Source organism: Hoplias malabaricus, chromosome 10, assembly GCF_029633855.1.
Source record: "Hoplias malabaricus isolate fHopMal1 chromosome 10, fHopMal1.hap1, whole genome shotgun sequence".
In the NCBI taxonomy this organism is placed as follows: domain Eukaryota; kingdom Metazoa; phylum Chordata; class Actinopteri; order Characiformes; family Erythrinidae; genus Hoplias; species Hoplias malabaricus.
The window spans coordinates 26779967-26798838 of NC_089809.1; the positions used below are offsets into that span (position 1 = coordinate 26779967).

Sequence of the window (18872 nt, forward strand, 5' to 3'; positions counted from 1 at the left end):
GACTAATTGCTAATTGCATATTCATAGATCAGTGCACACTGAATGAAGACAAAGTCTAGAATTACCTCTAAGCTGCTTTTATTGTCTTGAAAATAACTCCTAAATCTGTACTGTTAATAAACAGAAATGAGGGGTTTACCTGAGTTTAAACAGATTTCAAACTTATTTTACCAGGATCTTCGCTCTAGTAATTCAGTGCCTTGGCTAGGCTAGTGCTTGTGAAAGCTAAAAATTGACATTTCCCCCACACTGTCAGCTGTGTGCAGTGTGCTGTCTGGGAGCCTGAGTGCTCTGTTAAAGGTCATCACCCAGAGTGACCTTGCTGCTGTCTGAAACACTGCATGTATACCTAAAGCAACACATGTATAATCGTGATTATGTGAGGGCACAGTACTTCCAGTATGCTGCTTTGACCTACGAAGTCTTTACATTTACTAGTTTGGCCTTTTATGTTTAGCTTAGCACCTCAGCCTCATTCTTTTAATTAGTTTAAACAACAAAAGCATGTAGACTGCACTATATAAATATCTTCAAAAAGACAAATAGCCTCAGTGCTGATCACTGTTGTTAATCTACAATGTATGAGGAAAAAAGATCACCCACTTACCCAGAGTTTCTTTGGAACTCAATGTATCCCTCCTAGGACGGCTTTAGTATATTGAAGATTGCTGTGAGGATTTGAATCTTTAGTGAGGTCTGGTACTGGTGTAGGGTGATTAGTTCTGGATAATAAACACCATTCCAAACAAACAATCCACCAAAAACTCATCCCTTAAATACCTGATGGAGACCCATCACTCCACAGAACATATACTGCTCCACAGCCCATTATCAGGGCCCATGTTACCTTGGTTTTGGGCACTGTGAATTTAGGCTTTTGTGCAACTGCCACAAATTGTCCACTCTAGTGGCAATGCTTTTCTATGGAGATTGTGTGCAAAATGAAATGCTAATATCAGCAGTAGGATTCACCTCAATGTGGCAGAATTCACTCATAAAAACTTACATCCACAGTGTGCAAATGTTTTGTTTATCATTAATAAAAAATGACAAACAGGCAAATTCCCCCTCAATTTATTTGCCATCTCACAATATTCTTTACAGCAAGAAAGCAGCCGTGCCTTCATTACACATAGCCACCCTCTGTCTGAGGTTCTAATTTAAATTTGGCATAGAAAATTAAATACATTAATAAATGACCAGTACACTAACAGTTTGGATGCAAATTTACACTGATTAACTGTAAGATTAAAACAAGGAGGTGTCTTTAAAGTTATGGCTGATCAGGGAATGTAAAAGGTATGCATAGCAATAATAGACACGCATAGGGGTCTAGGATTAAAGAGTTTCAGGACTGTCTCACTCTCTTTGTCTCACTTCTTCCCTCTCACTTTAATCGCTCTCTTCTCAGAGGTTTTGAGTTATTCTGCCACCTCTGAGGCCTCAGGAGAGTGTGTGGAGTTAAATTGAGAGCCCCTAACAGGTTTACTGCTGTTTAAAGGTTATAACTGCATGTCGTCCCTTAGTGTCCTCATTCATCACTGCCACCAGCATTAGCATCACAATGCCAAAATATTGGATTTACACGAGGAAATGTCCTCAAAGCAGGTAGCATCATGGGGGTACCTCCGTCCATCTAATTACCTCCACTGAACACATCAAGGTGTTACAGACAAATAATGGCATATTATGGTCTTAGAGGTCTCACAATTGAGGCTTAGGGAACTAATTACAGCATTTCAAACGTACCCACAAAGCTGCATAATAACATTCTTTCTTTCAGGTTTAATCGAGACAAACACAGCTGGGAGCAGAAATACCATATGTTAGGACTGATACATTTTCATACTGTTTTAAAAGCCCACACGCACTCTGAGAGAATGAGGGGTTGGACCTATTTTTTTCTTCTTTTTTTTTTTTGATTGCACATCTTATAATTCATGTGTGCTTGTTTGCTGAGAAAAATAAAATGAAGTTGTGAGATTGGCAGATTTCTACAGCAGATTGTGAAGTTTCAGGATGGCATTTAATGGCCATGTTTATTAGATAATAATGCTATTTTTTTATCTCTGCCAAAGAGTTTACCAAGTTTAAGTACTCACAATGGAGTCTTCTGCCTAAATTAATTGTAATCCCACTCCCATCCCCTCAATATGACATTGATTTGATGTCAATAACTTCAGACGACAGTACATTTTTGCCCGAAACACCCAAGCTTACACCTTCTTTGGACAGAGTATCTCTTTAACCTCTTTGTATATTCATATTATACATTGTTGTGAACCACTTTCTTTGTTTTCCCCCAGAGCTTGTATTTTATATGCCGAGCAAAACTCTTTAATTTCTGTCCTGAGTTTAAAAAAGTTAAATAACAAGGCAGTAAAATTTATTTTACTTATTCGAACCAATCAGGCCTTCTGTGACAGTGGATGTGACTAATGAAGAGATCAGTGGCTACACTACATAAAAAGAGTTAAATACACAGGTCAAAATTATAATGTCATAAAAAGCAGGTCTTTTATGTTTGCATCCCACCTGCTGGGCTGATAGCAGATCTCTGTTAAACAGGTAAATACCAGAGCTGTTAGGTGGCAAATATTAATGAATAAACTGCAATTCATTTAGATAAGTATCATGTCTAAATATTGCTTAGCCTAAAAAACACATGCAGCCTAAAGTAGCCTTCAGAAAATAGCACAATGTGCACCACTGCTCTTCCCCCACCCTTACTTTAAGGAACACTCCTGCATTTATCATTTATGCAATTATTTCCACTTTTTTCGCAATTTTACTTGGCATTGATAAACAATCTACAAACAGTTTGAAATATCTACAAAAAATTAAGCAGGCACCCAGCATTACTCCATTATTATGATCATTCTTACATTAAGCAAGACTAAGCCTTAAGGCACAAAGCAATAATGTAATTGTGATATATACTTCACTTCTTGGCGTCTCTAACATATGCTTGAAAGTTTGGATCATATTTTAATGTAAAAGAGCATTGTTTTTTGAGTTTTACAATTTTCATTGTGGCACACAGCAAATTATTCAAAGCCTCAGATCTGAAATGGAAGTGTGTGGAGACTGAAGCAGTGCCAATCTGTGGCCACTTCAGCATGATCAAAGGATTAGACAAATCACTTATAATCAGACCCCACAATCTCAGCTCAGATGAAATAAATCTGCATCAAAGATGAAAATGTGACAGTGCTAGAAAGAGAGGAAGATAGGTGGAGAGGTGGTGAAAAAGATGGAGGTGATTATCAAAGGACTGAAGACTCAGATATGAGAGGTTTGTCCCCTCACCTAGGGGGATTCTGAAAGTTCCCTTGGCTGTAAATACTTCAGGAAAGCATTGCCAGGATGGATGAAAATGTTCAGATCTCTACTTGCCAAACAATGCCACATGCACTGGCCTCTGCAATTTTCTCCATACACTGTGATTTACATCTAAAAATAATTTTACATTTAAAATACTGATTATTATTATGTGTACCCTGTATGAATGTTTTTCATCACAATACATGTTTGTACTGAGTGCAAAAAGAAAGACCCTACAAAGGTCATAAACTGCAACAAAGAAAACAATACAACAAACATTGCAAACTTCTAAATAATAATAATAATAATAAATAATAATAATGGAGTGGTCACCCTATAATAGGTCTTTAGGAGTACATGGACTGAACTTGCTGAACTTTAATGGTTTAGTAGTTGACATTGTCTTTAACACCACTGCCTTTGTTTCAGCTGCTTCTCAAAAAAATAAAATATTATAGTGGATCATTTATCTTATTTTCTTCATGCTGTTATTACCCCATATTTGTGTTGAAATGCATTGTTCAAAATGTAATTATTTTAATCCCATAAGATTCCTTTGTTTCTGAAGGCTAAACTGAGTTTGCTCATTTGTTTTCCCTAAAAAAAAAAAAAAGACGTGTCATGAATTTAATATTGTGTATGCCCTTGCAAAGATGACAGTGCAGTCTTCTCTTATAATGTTTGATGAGGTGGAAGAGCACATAGCAAAGCATCCGACACATTCCGCTAGCTGCAGTCTTCCAGAACAGTAATAAAGGTTCCTGCTGATCCAGCAGGAGACATGTGATGTCACAAGGATCCTGCCACCAGATATAAAAGTCTAAATGTCCATAATGGCATTTTTATAACTATTGTTAATTTACAATTTAACGCACATTTTTGTTGTTATTGTCAGTTTAATGTGTATTTCTTGGAAAGAATGTTGTAGAAAGTGTTGGTGTTAAACTAACAAAAATAAATGTTAATACATTTTTCTATTTTTACCCTTTGAACCCTCTGTAATTCAACAAAGCTGAAGTTCACTTCCTATTTGAGATAGCCAGTCCAACTTAAACACAAAAACTGCTACACCATTTAAAGAACAGCAAATCTGAATGATCTTCTGATAAGCCAGTGTTGTTTTCACAAAATAGTACAATTACTGTTATTTCAAGTGGGAAGAAATGTAAATCTAATGAAGCATTAAAATAGCTCTTCCACCTTAAATAGAGCAGCAGTTAGATTCTGTAAAGGTGCCAGAATGGAATTTCTGTACCAAGTAAAATAGAGTGGAAAATGTTGAATAGGGAGCTTCAAGTGTAAGGAACTACAGATGTTTGAACTGCATGATATGTGAATTAGTTTGTGACCAGTGAAGTAACAAAACACTGTCAAATGTACATCAGGTAATAAATACTTTGAAAACAGTGCTGCAGAGCTTTAAACATCAAAGTAACTTCCACCTCTTATAGCAGGCCTCCGGCTGTTGTCACAGGGGTCTCCAGCTGGAACAGCAAAGGTTGTGGCTGTCTATGGAGGTCTGCAGCTGGGCCCTATTTGAATATCCTGGCCCTAAGGTGTCTTGTGTTTTCAGTGGTGCAGAGGTACAGGGAATGAGATGGCCGCTCTAAAACATCTTGTCTGCTGATAAATTCCAAAAACCATAGCAGCTTTTTTAGAAGGCTTATATGAACCTTTCTAAAAACACTCATTTTTTTAATGGCGTGATAAATCAGCTCTTCAGCTCTGTCATTAAAAAAGTTATAGGGCAAAGCTCTAAAATGAGATTTTTCAGATTACATTTTGAATCTTGGACCATTTGAGATAATGTTAACTTTTCTTCTGTTGGGTGCCATTTTGTGATAAAATGAGATTTTCTTAAGTGGTGACAAATCCTCTTACTGCTGGCTACATTGAGCAAGATTCATGTCGGAGTTCAATTTCTCTCTCCCTCACTATCTTTATCTCTGTCTGTCTCCCTTCTGTGTCTCTCATCCTACCTCCCTCCTCTCTACCTCTCCTGTATTCATCCCTGGTGGTTCTGCCTTATCAGCAGTCTATATTCTGCATGCTCAATCGGCTGATTTGTCAAGGGTGACTCCGAAAGATTCTGATAGGCACTCGGCAAATCACCCAGTTGATCTAAAATATCGACCCACCACAAGAAGTCATTACGCACAATAATGGCAGGAGGGACCTTGAAGATGTGACTTAATTAGGTTTCAAATGCCTTCAAAATGGCTTCTGAGAGAGAAAGAAATTCTTGTTTGATAAGATTATTTTGTATAAACCCACACCAATATGCATGACTGATTGGAACAAAACATGTCTAATTTGTTCACCAAAATATAGTTATGTTTCTGTACTACTCTGTAGAATATCATGGTATCATTTGAGCATGATTTAGTTTGAGCAGTGGTGGGGGATATTTCAGTAATTGTACTTGATTATCATGTATTAACTTTGATACTGTACTTTGCTTAATCAGATATCGTAGTGTTAGGCTGTGCTTGAACGTATTACTAATCTGTGGTGATTAGTATTAAAGTTAATTAAATATAAAATGAAACACAAGACATTTTCATTTTACCTTTACATTTTACAACAATTCACATAATTTAGTCGTGTAGTTCTTCCTTTTTCTACCTAAGTGTAAACTAAAACAGAATTCAAAACTTTCACCTTGTGTGATATATGTAGGTTGTCATTCAAGTAAACTAGGAGCATATCTTATATACGTTACATTGGGTCTTAATGCTTTGGTCAAAATACCAAAAGAATCAAATGACAGAGGACTGCTCTCAGCCTGTGTAAACAGCACAGTTCTAAAAAGACCAAGTCCCCACCTGTTCTCTACACCATTTCAAGAACAAAGCAGTGAGGAGCTAGGAGGAGAATCCGCCATTTTTCAGTCATTTTTATTTGGTTCTCTTTCTTCTCAGATTTAATTTTTTTGTCATTTTGGCTCAGTGTTCTCACATAAAAAACATGGGTGTAGTGCTTTGATTGAAGTTACTCAGACAATGAAGTGGAAAAAAGCATCAGCACTTGACAGTTTGTGGTTTGGTAGGAGCTTCATATACCCAAACTGTTTAATTCACTTAGGAATTATTACAGAGGAACTGTATATCTCAATACAAGTTTACAAGGATTATAATTTTAAAGGGTCATCTCTAATTCCCTATCTGTACAAAAATTCCTTTTCACAATAATATAACACTAAAAGTTGCACATACTCTGAAGATGGTATGGTCTGCTGTCTGCACTTCTGAGCTGCTTGAGGTACAGTCATTTAACCATAGCGAGTATCCAGTAAAACAGCAAATGAACATGGTTTCAAATCCATTGTAACATTCATGTTTTGAGTAGAGACTATCCACACTCCCTAAGGCTCTATTATGGCGCACCTTATTGTTTTTGACAAGAGTGCAGAACTTCTCTGATACCAATCAATAAAGCAGCAGAATTAAATTCAGGAACAGTTGTTATACTACACCACTGCTTGTTAGAGAGTGTTTTAGTTGATTTGGTACCACAGTTTTCCTATCATGGTTTCTTCCAGAATTATATTGCTCTTACCATCAAGTTAAAGTATTTCTTATGTTAGTACAATGAGTTAGTTATGTAAAATTCTGAATAGAATCACTCAGAAATGTACATGGATATATGTTTTTGGGGAACCTTATTTAATAAACTGAATAACAGGGTATGAAATTAAAGAGATACTTTAGTCAAAATACAAAAATACAATCATTTAGGACGTGTTTGATATATGCTACTGATGACATGTTTTGAAGGTGACCCGACTTCTTCATTCTGAGACCTGCTTGTTTGTGTAAGTACGACAGACAGATGGTGTTATTGCAAGGAAACATAATAGCAGGCATACAGATGTAGTAGCTCTCCAAATCATCATTACAGCAGAGAGAATGGATCACTCAATTGACAATAATTACTTGGCAACTGAGGATGACGACAAGCTAACAGCTAGCAAGTTAGTAGCAAGGTAGCCATCTATCTAGAAACTTTGGCCCAGTTTGAACTCTTTCGCTGGATAAAGGAGGAAAATGTGCTGAATAAATTTTTAGTCAGTCTTTCCTTCAAAATTTTCTTTCTCATAATTTACACTCTCGCTAGCTTACTTATATTTATTTAGTCATAGATCAGACACTGGGCTGTCACTGAAGGATTGTTGACACCCCAATGGATTCCCAATGATTGTACAATGCATTTGGAAGGTGTTTTTGTGAGGAGTCACTAATGCACAAATAGCATGAAAATTGTGTAAAAGTGTCAAAGCTGTAAGGCAGAGGGAGACTGCTACTGCTACTGTACAATGTGTCATAAACTGGTTTTAGGCTAGAACGTCAATTTAACAACACATTCAGAATTCGAAATAACACATGACAGAAAATTTTGGAAGCACTTTGATGAGAGAAAGAAAAGTCTTTGGAGCATTGCTGGAGACAGAGGGCATTATAGAAATAAATGTAGTGAAAGTGACATTAGCTGCTTCATATCTCAAAGCTCCTTAAGGAGCTTTTCCAAACAGTGCTGGTGTTTCTTAAAGCAAGTGTAGAGTATCTGTCTCTAAGACTTAAAGTGTATGTCCTTGGACCACATTGTGAAGAACACACAGACACACAGCGAATGCTAAAAGCATATTTAGTATCATTACTGTCCTTTGTGTCATCGGTCAGCTTGTAAATGGGAAAAATGCCCATAATGCATTATTCGTAGTTGCAGTTGCATATGATTGCAGAGGCCCGGAGTAATGATCATTCATTTTCTAAGAGAAATATTTCCATAATGACCAATGATTTGCCTGTGTTTTTTTACTGTTATCTCTTCTCCAGAAAACAAAGATCTCCACGTACGACAAGATGTGGGAGTTCATGAGCAGTCGGCGGCACTCTGTCATGGTGAAAAGCGTGGAGGAGGGGATTCAGAGGGTCCTCACTTCAGATTATGCCTTTCTCATGGAGTCTACCACCATTGAGTATGTCACCCAACGCAACTGCAACCTCACACAGATTGGAGGCCTCATCGACTCAAAGGCCTACGGCGTTGGAACTCCTATGGGTTCGTAAACAAATATACACTTACATAAAATTTCTTACCACAGGTGTTGAGCAGCATGCGTTTGTGTGTGAGACAAGGGAGCGGGAGGGGTCCCACGATGCATCAGGTTCTCTCTTATTATTTAGGGAATTGTCATGTATTTTTGGAAGCTGTGTTTTGCCACAAAGGCTCCAGTGTGTTATCACGACGAGTATGTATTTTGACACTTAAGCAGTTCAAAAATCACGTAAATTTTTTTTTCCACAACTCTGCTGTTATTATGCTTCCTTTAGAAACACGAGGCAATCAGTGAGTATCGCTATCTACTTTTAGCTGCACTTTAAAAAATAATGATGTTTTGAAACATTGCTCTGTGTCATTCTTAATTATATGCTTATAAATGGCATAATAATGAAGCTAAAATTTACATTTCCAAATGATATGAATGCAAATGAAAATAGCAGTTGATTAACCTGGCTGACAACATGATGCAGTGGTGCCATAATATGAAAACTGATTAATAGCAACCTTGTGAATTGCAATTTACTCTCAAAGAAAGACACCACTGGGCAACATATTGGCACTTGTCAATCAAAACAAACAAATGCATTCTAATAAACTGTGTCAGTGGTATACTGCAGTAGATTTAAATATTTAGTCTGTATTGCCATGAGTCTGCAGGTAGGAATGGTTAGTTTGGATGAAGTTTACATTGACAGTTTAATTCAAGAGTACACGGTTTGTTTCTAGTTATATTTATATTATTTTAGTCTAATCCATGGTGATTTTCTATTGTATGGCCATAGTGGTCAGGGTGTAGCTGTCGAAGCAGGTTCAGAATATGTATGAGGCATAAAGTGGGGTGTGGGGCAGACATGCAAAAAAATAGACAAATACATTAAATAAATAAGTGAATGAAGAGGTGACGGGAGGCATTTCCACTGTGCAGAGGAGCAGGATTTGATTATCTGGCTCAGTAGCAGATTGTCTTAATCCTGTTATACACACAGCCCCCAGAAGAAACTATCCTACAAGTACCTGGAAAAAGAAAAGGTGTTGTTCAGGAAACATGTGGAGAATTCAAAGCCTGAAGTCACATAAAAAGTCTAGAGTAATTTTGCAACCTTATTCATAAAACAAGATTTTTGTTACCACAGCAGCAATAAACAAATATATTACGCATGTATGTGACTGTTTTTGAATATGATATTGTAAAGGGTTACGTTTCTTTTCTTTTCTCCTGTAAATAAGCCATTTTTTAACATTTTTTTTATCATACCAAATCCATGACAGACCTATTACACAAAGTTTTCTTACCGCCCTTTAAATGTGGAAATGCTGAAAGCACTGTTGCTGTGATCATATGCCCAGCTGTGTTAGCTGCTGTGTTTTACAGGTCTTTTTATATATAACCTGCTTTTAAACAGCAGTGTTAAAGAGCAGTGTTCTGTGTTGTGAGTGGACACAAAGACAGAGATGAGGGGTTTTTCTCTTTTTGTTTCACTTGGGCTACTGTTTGTGCTCTTAATGTTGTGTTTGCATGTGTCTCCCACAATGATGCATTCTGCATTTTAAGAAGTGTGTCTTTGAAAGCACGAAATGAGTGAAATTTGAGGAGGCACCTTGATGTCAGAATCAAACGCCTGTGGACCACTGCTGGAGGCAGACGTAGCCACCACCGACATTTCAATGAGTCACAGCAGTGGGAGGGAGTCAGGATTGTGAGCAGCAGCTCTTAGTGTTTGCGGCCTGTGAGCTTTGCCATACTGTTTTCAGCATGCTGTTCGTCAGTGTCTGGAAATGTCTATAGCTGTAGGGTCACTGGGGACCTGTTCCTTTTTGTGGTGGTCTGTGATGCTCTGTACACACAAACGTCTGTATACTGCCCCCAGTGTGAAATCTGCTTCATCTTTAGCAGCTGCTTATGCCAGAGAGCCAGTAAATCTACAGGCGAGCATAGATAATGCGTTTCTGGTTGGAAGAGTGTGTGTCCTGGGATTGTATTGTGGAGAACACACACAGGGCATTCGGAAAAAGGGTGTTTAGTATTATCTCTCCCCTGTGTACCTTTTCTCAGGCAGCTCAGTGTGAGGCATTTAAATTGCTAATCCTACCCTTTTAGTATCAGTTACCATAGGCAGGCTGTTCTCCACTATCCCAGGCTCCATTTAGCATATATATCATTGGCTTTAAGAGAACAGGTTTGGCAGCCTGCATTTATAACTGGACCTTTAATAGAGCTGGATGTACAAACCTGTCTGCCAGGGCTCTGCATGCTGTAGTTTGTAGGTTTAATGCCCAAAGTGCTCCAACATGTTGTTTCTGTGTATTTTAAGATGCTTCAAATCATTTTAAATATGACTTTACACAATTCTTCACTTATATTTGGTGCACGGAAGGAGCACACACTTGACAGGATGCCAGTCCACATTGGGCATCATACACACACAGAGTCACTCACACCTGGGTGCAATATTTCATAAACAACAGACCTACATGTTTATGGATAGTTGGAAGAAACCCAGGCTGACACATGGAGAACACTCCAAACTCCACACAGACTGTAACCTAAGGAGAGAAACAAACCCAGGCCATGTCACTTCCTGTGCAGACCCGTCCGCTGAAGTATTCTTTTGAAAACTAATAGGTATCACTCCAAATTAAAAAAATGTCAAATAAGGATTTTAAATGGTTCAGTTAGAAAATTAACTGAAGTTTCTGGCCTATACCAATGAATGGATGTAACATGTTAAAGGCCCTTTTAAATCCTGCTTTAGAAAGACCAACAGAGGCAATATTGTTTACAGTGTATGGTGTTTATTCACATAAAAGTAGCAAAGGTATCATTAATGTAAGCAAGCAGATGAGATTGTTACAGATAATACATCACAAACTGCATCACACGAATGCCTGAACTGAGCTACTGCTTTTTAAAAAATTTCTATTTAAAAGAATGTTCCACTCATTGCAGCAAAAAAGGGCTTAGAAAATGATCCAGCATTGATCAAGAAACACTCTGAAGCAGTTACAAATGAGCCTTACATCACCATGTCCAATGCCTAGTGTAGCTAATGTAATCCCCCATCACTGGAACTGTTTTCAATGGAATGATGGCGCCATTCACCTTTACACCTTTGGGATCTGTTGGAGTGCTGTTTGTGATCGAGAACTAATCACCCAGCATCAATATCTGACCTCAGTATAGATTATCTGGCTGACTGTAATCAAACGTTCATGGCAAAATTCCAAACTTTAGTGTTAGGCCTATCTAGAATATTCAATATTTTTGTTAGAGCAAATGTTGACAGATTTCTGAAGGCACATTGAACGAGCATGTGTTTACAAATGTAATGCCACACAGTGTTTGTACCTTATATCTTCCATTTTAACACAGCATTATGAAAAGTCAACACTGACTGTGTTAGGCCCACACCAAATTAACTCTTTATACAGTTGATAATATTTAACACAAAAAAGTAAAATAATTCACAGAGAAATAAAACACGAGAGAGGCTGAACTGAGGCAGAATGTATCTTTCATTCATTCATTGTCTGTAACCGCTTACTTGTAACTCATCCGGAGCCTAGCCAGAATCACTGGGCGCAAGGTGGGAACACACAATGGAGGGGGCACTAGACCTTTACAGAGCGACACACTCTCATATATATGGACACATCTGAGTCACCAATCCACCTATCAGCATGTGTTTTTAGACTGTGGGAGAAAACCGGAGCACCCAGAGGAAACCCACAGGGAGAACACACCAAACTCCTCCCAGTCACCCACCCAGAGCGGGGCTTGAACCCACAACCCTCGGACCCTGGATCTGTGTGACAGCAACACTACCTTATGGTAGTAAATTGCAGTATAGATTAATAAGAATATTTAATGCATATATGTAATACTAAATAACAGTTTAGTAAAAATGAAACCCTTCAATATGGAGAGCCGACTGTAAATGAAACATCTTGGAACATCTTTTTTAAGCTTGTTAGCTGCTAAGTGCTAAATACTGCTATATTATTGAAGATATTATTCGACTTATCTGAATTTACCTAGTGAAATAAATGCATTCCCTGAAATGGAACACAAGGCTAAATAGAAAGCTCTTAAATTCCTGACATACTTGGCCGAGCCCATTGCCATGTAATCTATAAATCTCTTACCGCTTTTTCCTCATTGAGTTTGTCTAGCGCGTCTAGTAATACTTCAGATGGTACAGGCCCGTTGTGTTTGTCCTCTGTGGGTTGTAGAAATAGAAAGCACCCTAGTCAGCTTTCAGGGAATGTGGCATGCCTCTTCCCCAGAGAGGTCATTAGGAGGAGTCATGTACAGTACCATGTCATCAAACATCTGCCAGGGGTTTGTTTGCGCAAGATGGGATGTAGCTTAAGAGTAAACCGTTTCCTCCCCTCCCTCGTCCAGCTGTTCCTCATGGGGAAAGTCTCTCCCTCTCTTTCCCTCTAATTAATATCAATCTGCATTGTACTTCTTTAGACTGGATTAATCACATTCAGTTTAGGCTGTGTAAATTTCACTCGTCAGCAGGTTTGTGTCTTGTAAGATGTCTGCTTCCCAGCGGGTCACTCAGTGGAGATTTGTAGACCTTTAGACTTACAGATGGACTCTAGCATCTGGCATCACCAGGTTTAAAGGAGCCTCTTGAGCAGAAAATTAAAGGAGCAATCAGGCGTTTTTTCCAATAATTATTCTTCACATTAAAAACAGCTATAATACCAACCCCTAATGACTTGGATAGATCAGAGATGCTGCATTAAACCTTTTATTGTCCGGCCACACTACAGGCCTGACACTAAACCTATTTTAAACATGGCCGCCACCATATGGAAGGACCACTCTGTGGAACATAAGCGGGATCATTCAAAGTCTACCATTTTGACTTAATGTGAAAAATATTTTATGCCATACTGGCTTTCCTGTGTGATGCTTTGTAGCTTTTAGGTGCTAAAATGATTTATTGCTTCTTAAAAGGAAAGAAAATGAATGGCACAAGAGCCAAAGCTTCTAATAAGAGAACCTGAGTAAAGGACCAGAGGGAGTAATCAGTGAGGCATATTTAGTCAAGTGTTCTATTGAAAATGTAAACAGATCATATTCTTAACAGTGCTACTCGAAGAACAAAATTTGGAACAAATATAAATGGAAATCACTCACAGTCTAAAAATAGGCCTACATCTTGTTTGCTTGTGCAGCAGCTCATTTAAATTACTATGTGTTTTTATTGAGGGACAATGCATTAGGGGTTTGCTATTACTCTTCTTTGATCTGACAGATTTCAGCTGGGTATCCTATTTGGAATTCACTCTAGCCTGTCACTTAATTCTCCTCTTTTGCTTCAACTGAAGGATCAGTTACTGGTGCCCATGCTGTGAGAAGCTCATTTTCCCTCCTTACATTTACATATCCATGATATCACCACTAACACAAACAGGGTACTTTACTAAATTGCAAACTTCTATCATGTAATTCATTGTACAGGAGCAGGGGCTTCAAACATGTTTTTATTTATTTATTTATTTATTTTGAGGGGGCTTATACAGACTATAGCCTTGCCTAAATTTAAATAGGCGCATGTATTTATTGAACGATTTGCTTGATGAAATGACCTCTTTAGTGATGGTCTACCCTGTGAAACAGTGATTTGGGCTGAAACATTGCTTATGTTATCAGCTTGAATAAGAAAGCACATTTGATGTTGGTTAAATACAATACTCTTTATTGATATCATAAATTCAAACACAAATATCAAAAATAATATCTAACCACTGTTGGTTTGAGGATGACTTAATGGCCCAAGGAAATAAGTAGAATACAAACCTTAAATATCAACTTCTCAGGCCAGTATGATTCTAATGGTGCGCATGTTGTAGATTGTATCGGAATAATGTGTTTGGTTTGGCAAAGACATTACCTGCAGACATCTCCCTTAAAATCAGCACTGTCCTCTTTCACAGCCAAAGAGATTCACTAAATTAACTGATAATTAAACTCAACTCAAGGCAGCTCTCCAAGAGAATAGAAGGAGCAGAGAGAGCGAGACCAGCAATATACATTTTAAATCACATATGCAGACCCTTTGTACCCAGGGTCTTAGGGCATAGCAGGACAAATGCAGAATCTAGCTTTGAACTGAATTGCATTGATTGCACAGATGCCATTCAAGCAATCGACTCAGTTTTACTAATTCAAATGCATTGATTCAGTAATTGCAAAATCATATCACAATGCAATTATTTCATTAAACATTTTTTTCATCACAACAGGTTAAGCATATTATTTATTAGATTTATAGGGTTAAAAGGTTAAAGAGCCTATGTCCTATATTTAATCTCTCCAAACCCACCTGATGTCCACTCATAACATTTGGTTTTAAGTAATTCATTTGCACATGATCAGTTTTCCAAACGCTCTTTATCCCTTAGATATATATATATATATATATATTATTTTTTTTTCAGATTCATATCCATATAGACTACACTCAGCCCTCTATTTTGGTGACACTGTGGATCATCGTATCACTGCCACAGGGCTTCGGGGTCCTGGGTTCAGTCATTGGCTCAAGTCACTGACTGTGAGGAGTTTTATGTGTTTGTCCAGTGCCTGTGGGTGTCCTCCGACAATCCAAAAAGACATATTGGTAGACTGATTGGATGTGTGAAATTGTCCACAAGTGCGAGAGTGATGGGCTGTTTCCTGCCTTATGCTGTTGTATCTCTCCCAGATATCTCATGTGTGGTGAGCATACCAGTGCTGATTTTCTTCTGTCACATCATCCAGATGAAAGCCGTAAATTAGTGAAGGTTGAGAGGACTCCCTAATGTTTCAAAGAATGTGAAGTGCTGTGATTGTCTGGAAAAAGCACTATAAGAGTCTAAGTCTAAGCAGGGACCTCCTATGGACACTAAAATCCATTGAAACTCATGTCCCTTATTTAAAACTTGCCAAATACATTAAGTCATCTGTAGAGTACCTATATTTTAAAATACAAAATATTATTCTCAAAACATTCTTATGTTATTCTTGGAAGTTTCTGCCTCTGGGTCATGGCCAGGACTGAGGCCCACACAGTCTCTGTGCAAAGAGCACAGGACAATATATATATATATATATATATATATATATATATAATTTTTTTTTTTTTTCCCAGTGATTAAACCTTTTTGCTGATAACACGTAGTTTACTTAGTGAGGATAACTTTCAAGTGTTGGACATTTAGGTTAAGATATTACTATATCAATTTGTACTTCACTAAATGTTACAGGCAACAGGGAAATAGCTTGTGCATTTACACTTTATTAAGAAGTAATTGAGATCATACTGTTAGTGTTTCATTTAGTTACTCCCTTTACACAGTGAATCAAAAGTTAAGATCAGAACCGAGTTTAAACGACCCAAAGGCAAGGGCAGACAAGGGTCGGCTACTGCCCAGCATTCATTTGAACTCCTTTCAGTGCTATAATACATAACATAGAAGATGTTATGATTGCTTTAACTGCCTTACAAGGTACCAGCCTGATGACAGTGAGGGTTCGATAACAGTGTGTTAGGTAACAGTGTATTTTTAAACAGAAGTGGGTAGTTATATTAGTACTGTACATGTATCTAAGAATAATGGTGACAGATATGTTCTCTGAGTTTTACACTAATATTTTTACTAGATCCTGATTGTGAGGAATATATTCTACCTTGTACCTTTTATTAGATTTTATGTATTAACTAATTTCCTTTGTTTAAAAGACCAGTCAGTCCTTTTGCAAATGATTCTTATTCATGTCGTAAAGCTACTATTATATTGACACTCTGTGGCTTGGATGTATCAGATACATCTTTTTAAGGTCTTTACTCTCACATATTTACCAAAATTAAACTGAATACATAAACAACCCCATACTGATGCAGTGGTAACTTGTAACTAATACAGTGACCAATTTGAAGTGCAGCCCACAATAAATAATAATATAGACAAATATGTTTGGTTTGTGCTCATTTTGTGTGGCAGATATGTCATATTACTCTTTAAATATCCTAACATTATCCTGATTCTGTATTGCCCCATAACACTTAATATATACGTAGTTTTATTTACCTGTTACTTTATCATTATTTTATCCTGAGTAACATCATTGGAGTATGGCTTTAGACTACCCTCCTCTGGTTTAAATAATTCTGGCAAAATTTATATCCTTGTTAAAGAGGCCCAACAAGAGCAACAATCAGGACATGAAAAGATGGGGGCGTGTGTGTGAAGTGTTCTTGCGCTGTTTCACATTTCATCTGACATCAGAAGTCTCCTGTACTGATGGGTTTTGATCTGCGCAGTGTTTATCTGCGCATGTGGGGAGGCAGAGGGGCTGCTGGGAGTTGAGGAGGAATCCCTTGGCGCCCAGAACGTGGCCTAAACAGGAGGGGGGAGGAGGAAAAGAAGGGAATGAGGGAGGGTGAGGGTTTCAAATGCTCACCTTGGGAAGCAGTTATTCATTAAGCCAAAACAAAACAATGCATACAGGAAACATTACCTCAAATTAAATATGGCACCTCGTTTAATTAGACAGAAAATAAATAGATAAGGGGGAAAAACTGCCTATCCCTGGAATGTAATTTGGCTTTATTGGAGTGTTATCAGCAGTGCCCTGAGAGCTATGGTTCAGCAAAGCAGCGTTCAATCTGAAATCTTCACGTGGCTCATGCAGCACTCCAGTTGCTTCAGGTTCTTTCTATCTCTACTCATCTAACCACCAACCTTGCAGAAATCCTCCATGCTGAGCGGAACCACAACATTTCTTGCCACAGCAGCTTCCATCCCTTGTGGAAATGGACTGCTTCTTTGTTAAAGTCTGTTCACACTCAAAATGATTTTCCAGCTGGAAAAATAAACCAATTCAGCATTTACTGTAGACGTACCTTTGCAACAAATTTGAGTTTTGATTTTTAAGAACTCTGAGAAGAGTGAGAATAGAAAAGCAAGGAAAATGGATTCATTGTGTATTAATTGTCAGGCTTTAAGGAATAGCTCAAATGTGTAAACATTTACATAAATGCAGTTGCTGTGTTTAGCCCAGGCACACTCCTTGTCATTAGCAGGCTTTCAGCAATGTAGCTGCTGTATAATTCCATCAACTTGCACCTATGATTTCTGTCTGTGACAGAAATGGTTCCCTAATCCCTCATAGGATGCTATAGAGTGAGAAACTATATTGTTCACTAAGTAGTCCTAGAAAAACAAGTGAATTCAAACAATTCCACTGCCCGTTGCTTAGTAACAAAAACTCATGTAGTGAGCCACAAATATTACTATAAATTATAAGTGCATTGTAGGAGAGTGTGTTGCCCTAAAAATCACACCTGAATTTGATTTTATGATACAGACGCTCAGAAAAGAACGGCCCACATACTCAACACAGCCCTAAAATGTAAATAGGAAGCCATTTCTCTCACAGCCTCAGTGTTGCTTATTGTTTAAGCTTTTGCATTCAGCCATAATAGTGATGCATGTGTTTGGACGGTAACCATGACAGTGCAGCTCTGATTGTTTGGCCTGATTTATCATATAGGGAATGACAGTACTGAGCTCATTTGCAAATCACTGTGTATTTTCTCCTAAAAAAAATCATATTTTGTATTCCTTGCTATGTATATACACCAATCAGCCACAGCATTATCACCACCTCTTTGATTTGAACTCATTGTCCATTCTCTCAGCTTCACTGACCATACAGGAGCACTTTGTAGTTCTGCCTATTGCTTACATATTTGTTTGCCCTCTTTCACACTGATTTCAGTGCTCAGAAAGCCCACAGGACCATCACAGAGCAAGTATGATTTTGGTTGTGGCCCATGCTCAGCGCTGCATCTATTTTACATCTACGATGTGGACCAATCAGGTAGGTGTGTCAAAACAGAGCGAACAGTGAGTGGACTGAGTGCAAAAACAACAACAAAATCAACAACTGCTGTATCTGATCCATTTGTACGAGCGCAACACACACTGACACCCCACCACAATCTCAGTGTTACAGCAGCACTGAGAATGATGGAAAGCGACAGATGGACTATAGATGGCCTGTAACTGCAGAACATCTAAGTGCTCCTGTATGAGGTGAGAGAATGGACAGTGAGTGTAGAAGCAAGGAGATGGTCACAATGTTACTGCGGATCAGTGTATAGTCATGGTGTTACATAATGACATAGCATTGCTAATTACATAACGAGTCACATTTCCATTTGATTTACATTCTGTATCAACAGCGTTTAAATCTGCATTCGAGATTTTATGCTGTGATGTCAAGAATTTATTGTACCACAGCAACAGTTAAAAGATGTGACTTTCTTTCCTCAGAATAATACTGTAAAGACAATAACACTGTCAGATAACTGCGACTTCCATGAATTGAACTGACCGTTTGCAAGGACAAAAAAGAAAGTATATCTATACCTCCTTGCTCTGTTGGCCACAATTCTTCTCCTGCCAAGAGATGAACCTTC

The 18872-nt window shown here is 38.0% G+C and overlaps 1 protein-coding gene across 2 annotated transcripts in view; it reads left to right on the forward strand.

Moving 5' to 3' along the window:
- grik2 (glutamate receptor, ionotropic, kainate 2) overlaps window positions 1-18872 on the forward strand; it is a 164252-nt gene that overhangs the window by 137737 nt on the left and 7643 nt on the right. For both annotated transcript variants that reach the window (XM_066683827.1, XM_066683828.1), the window contains exon 15: window positions 8160-8385. In XM_066683827.1, the coding sequence (XP_066539924.1) occupies window positions 8160-8385 (226 nt within the window). The remainder of the gene's footprint in view (window positions 1-8159; window positions 8386-18872) is intronic.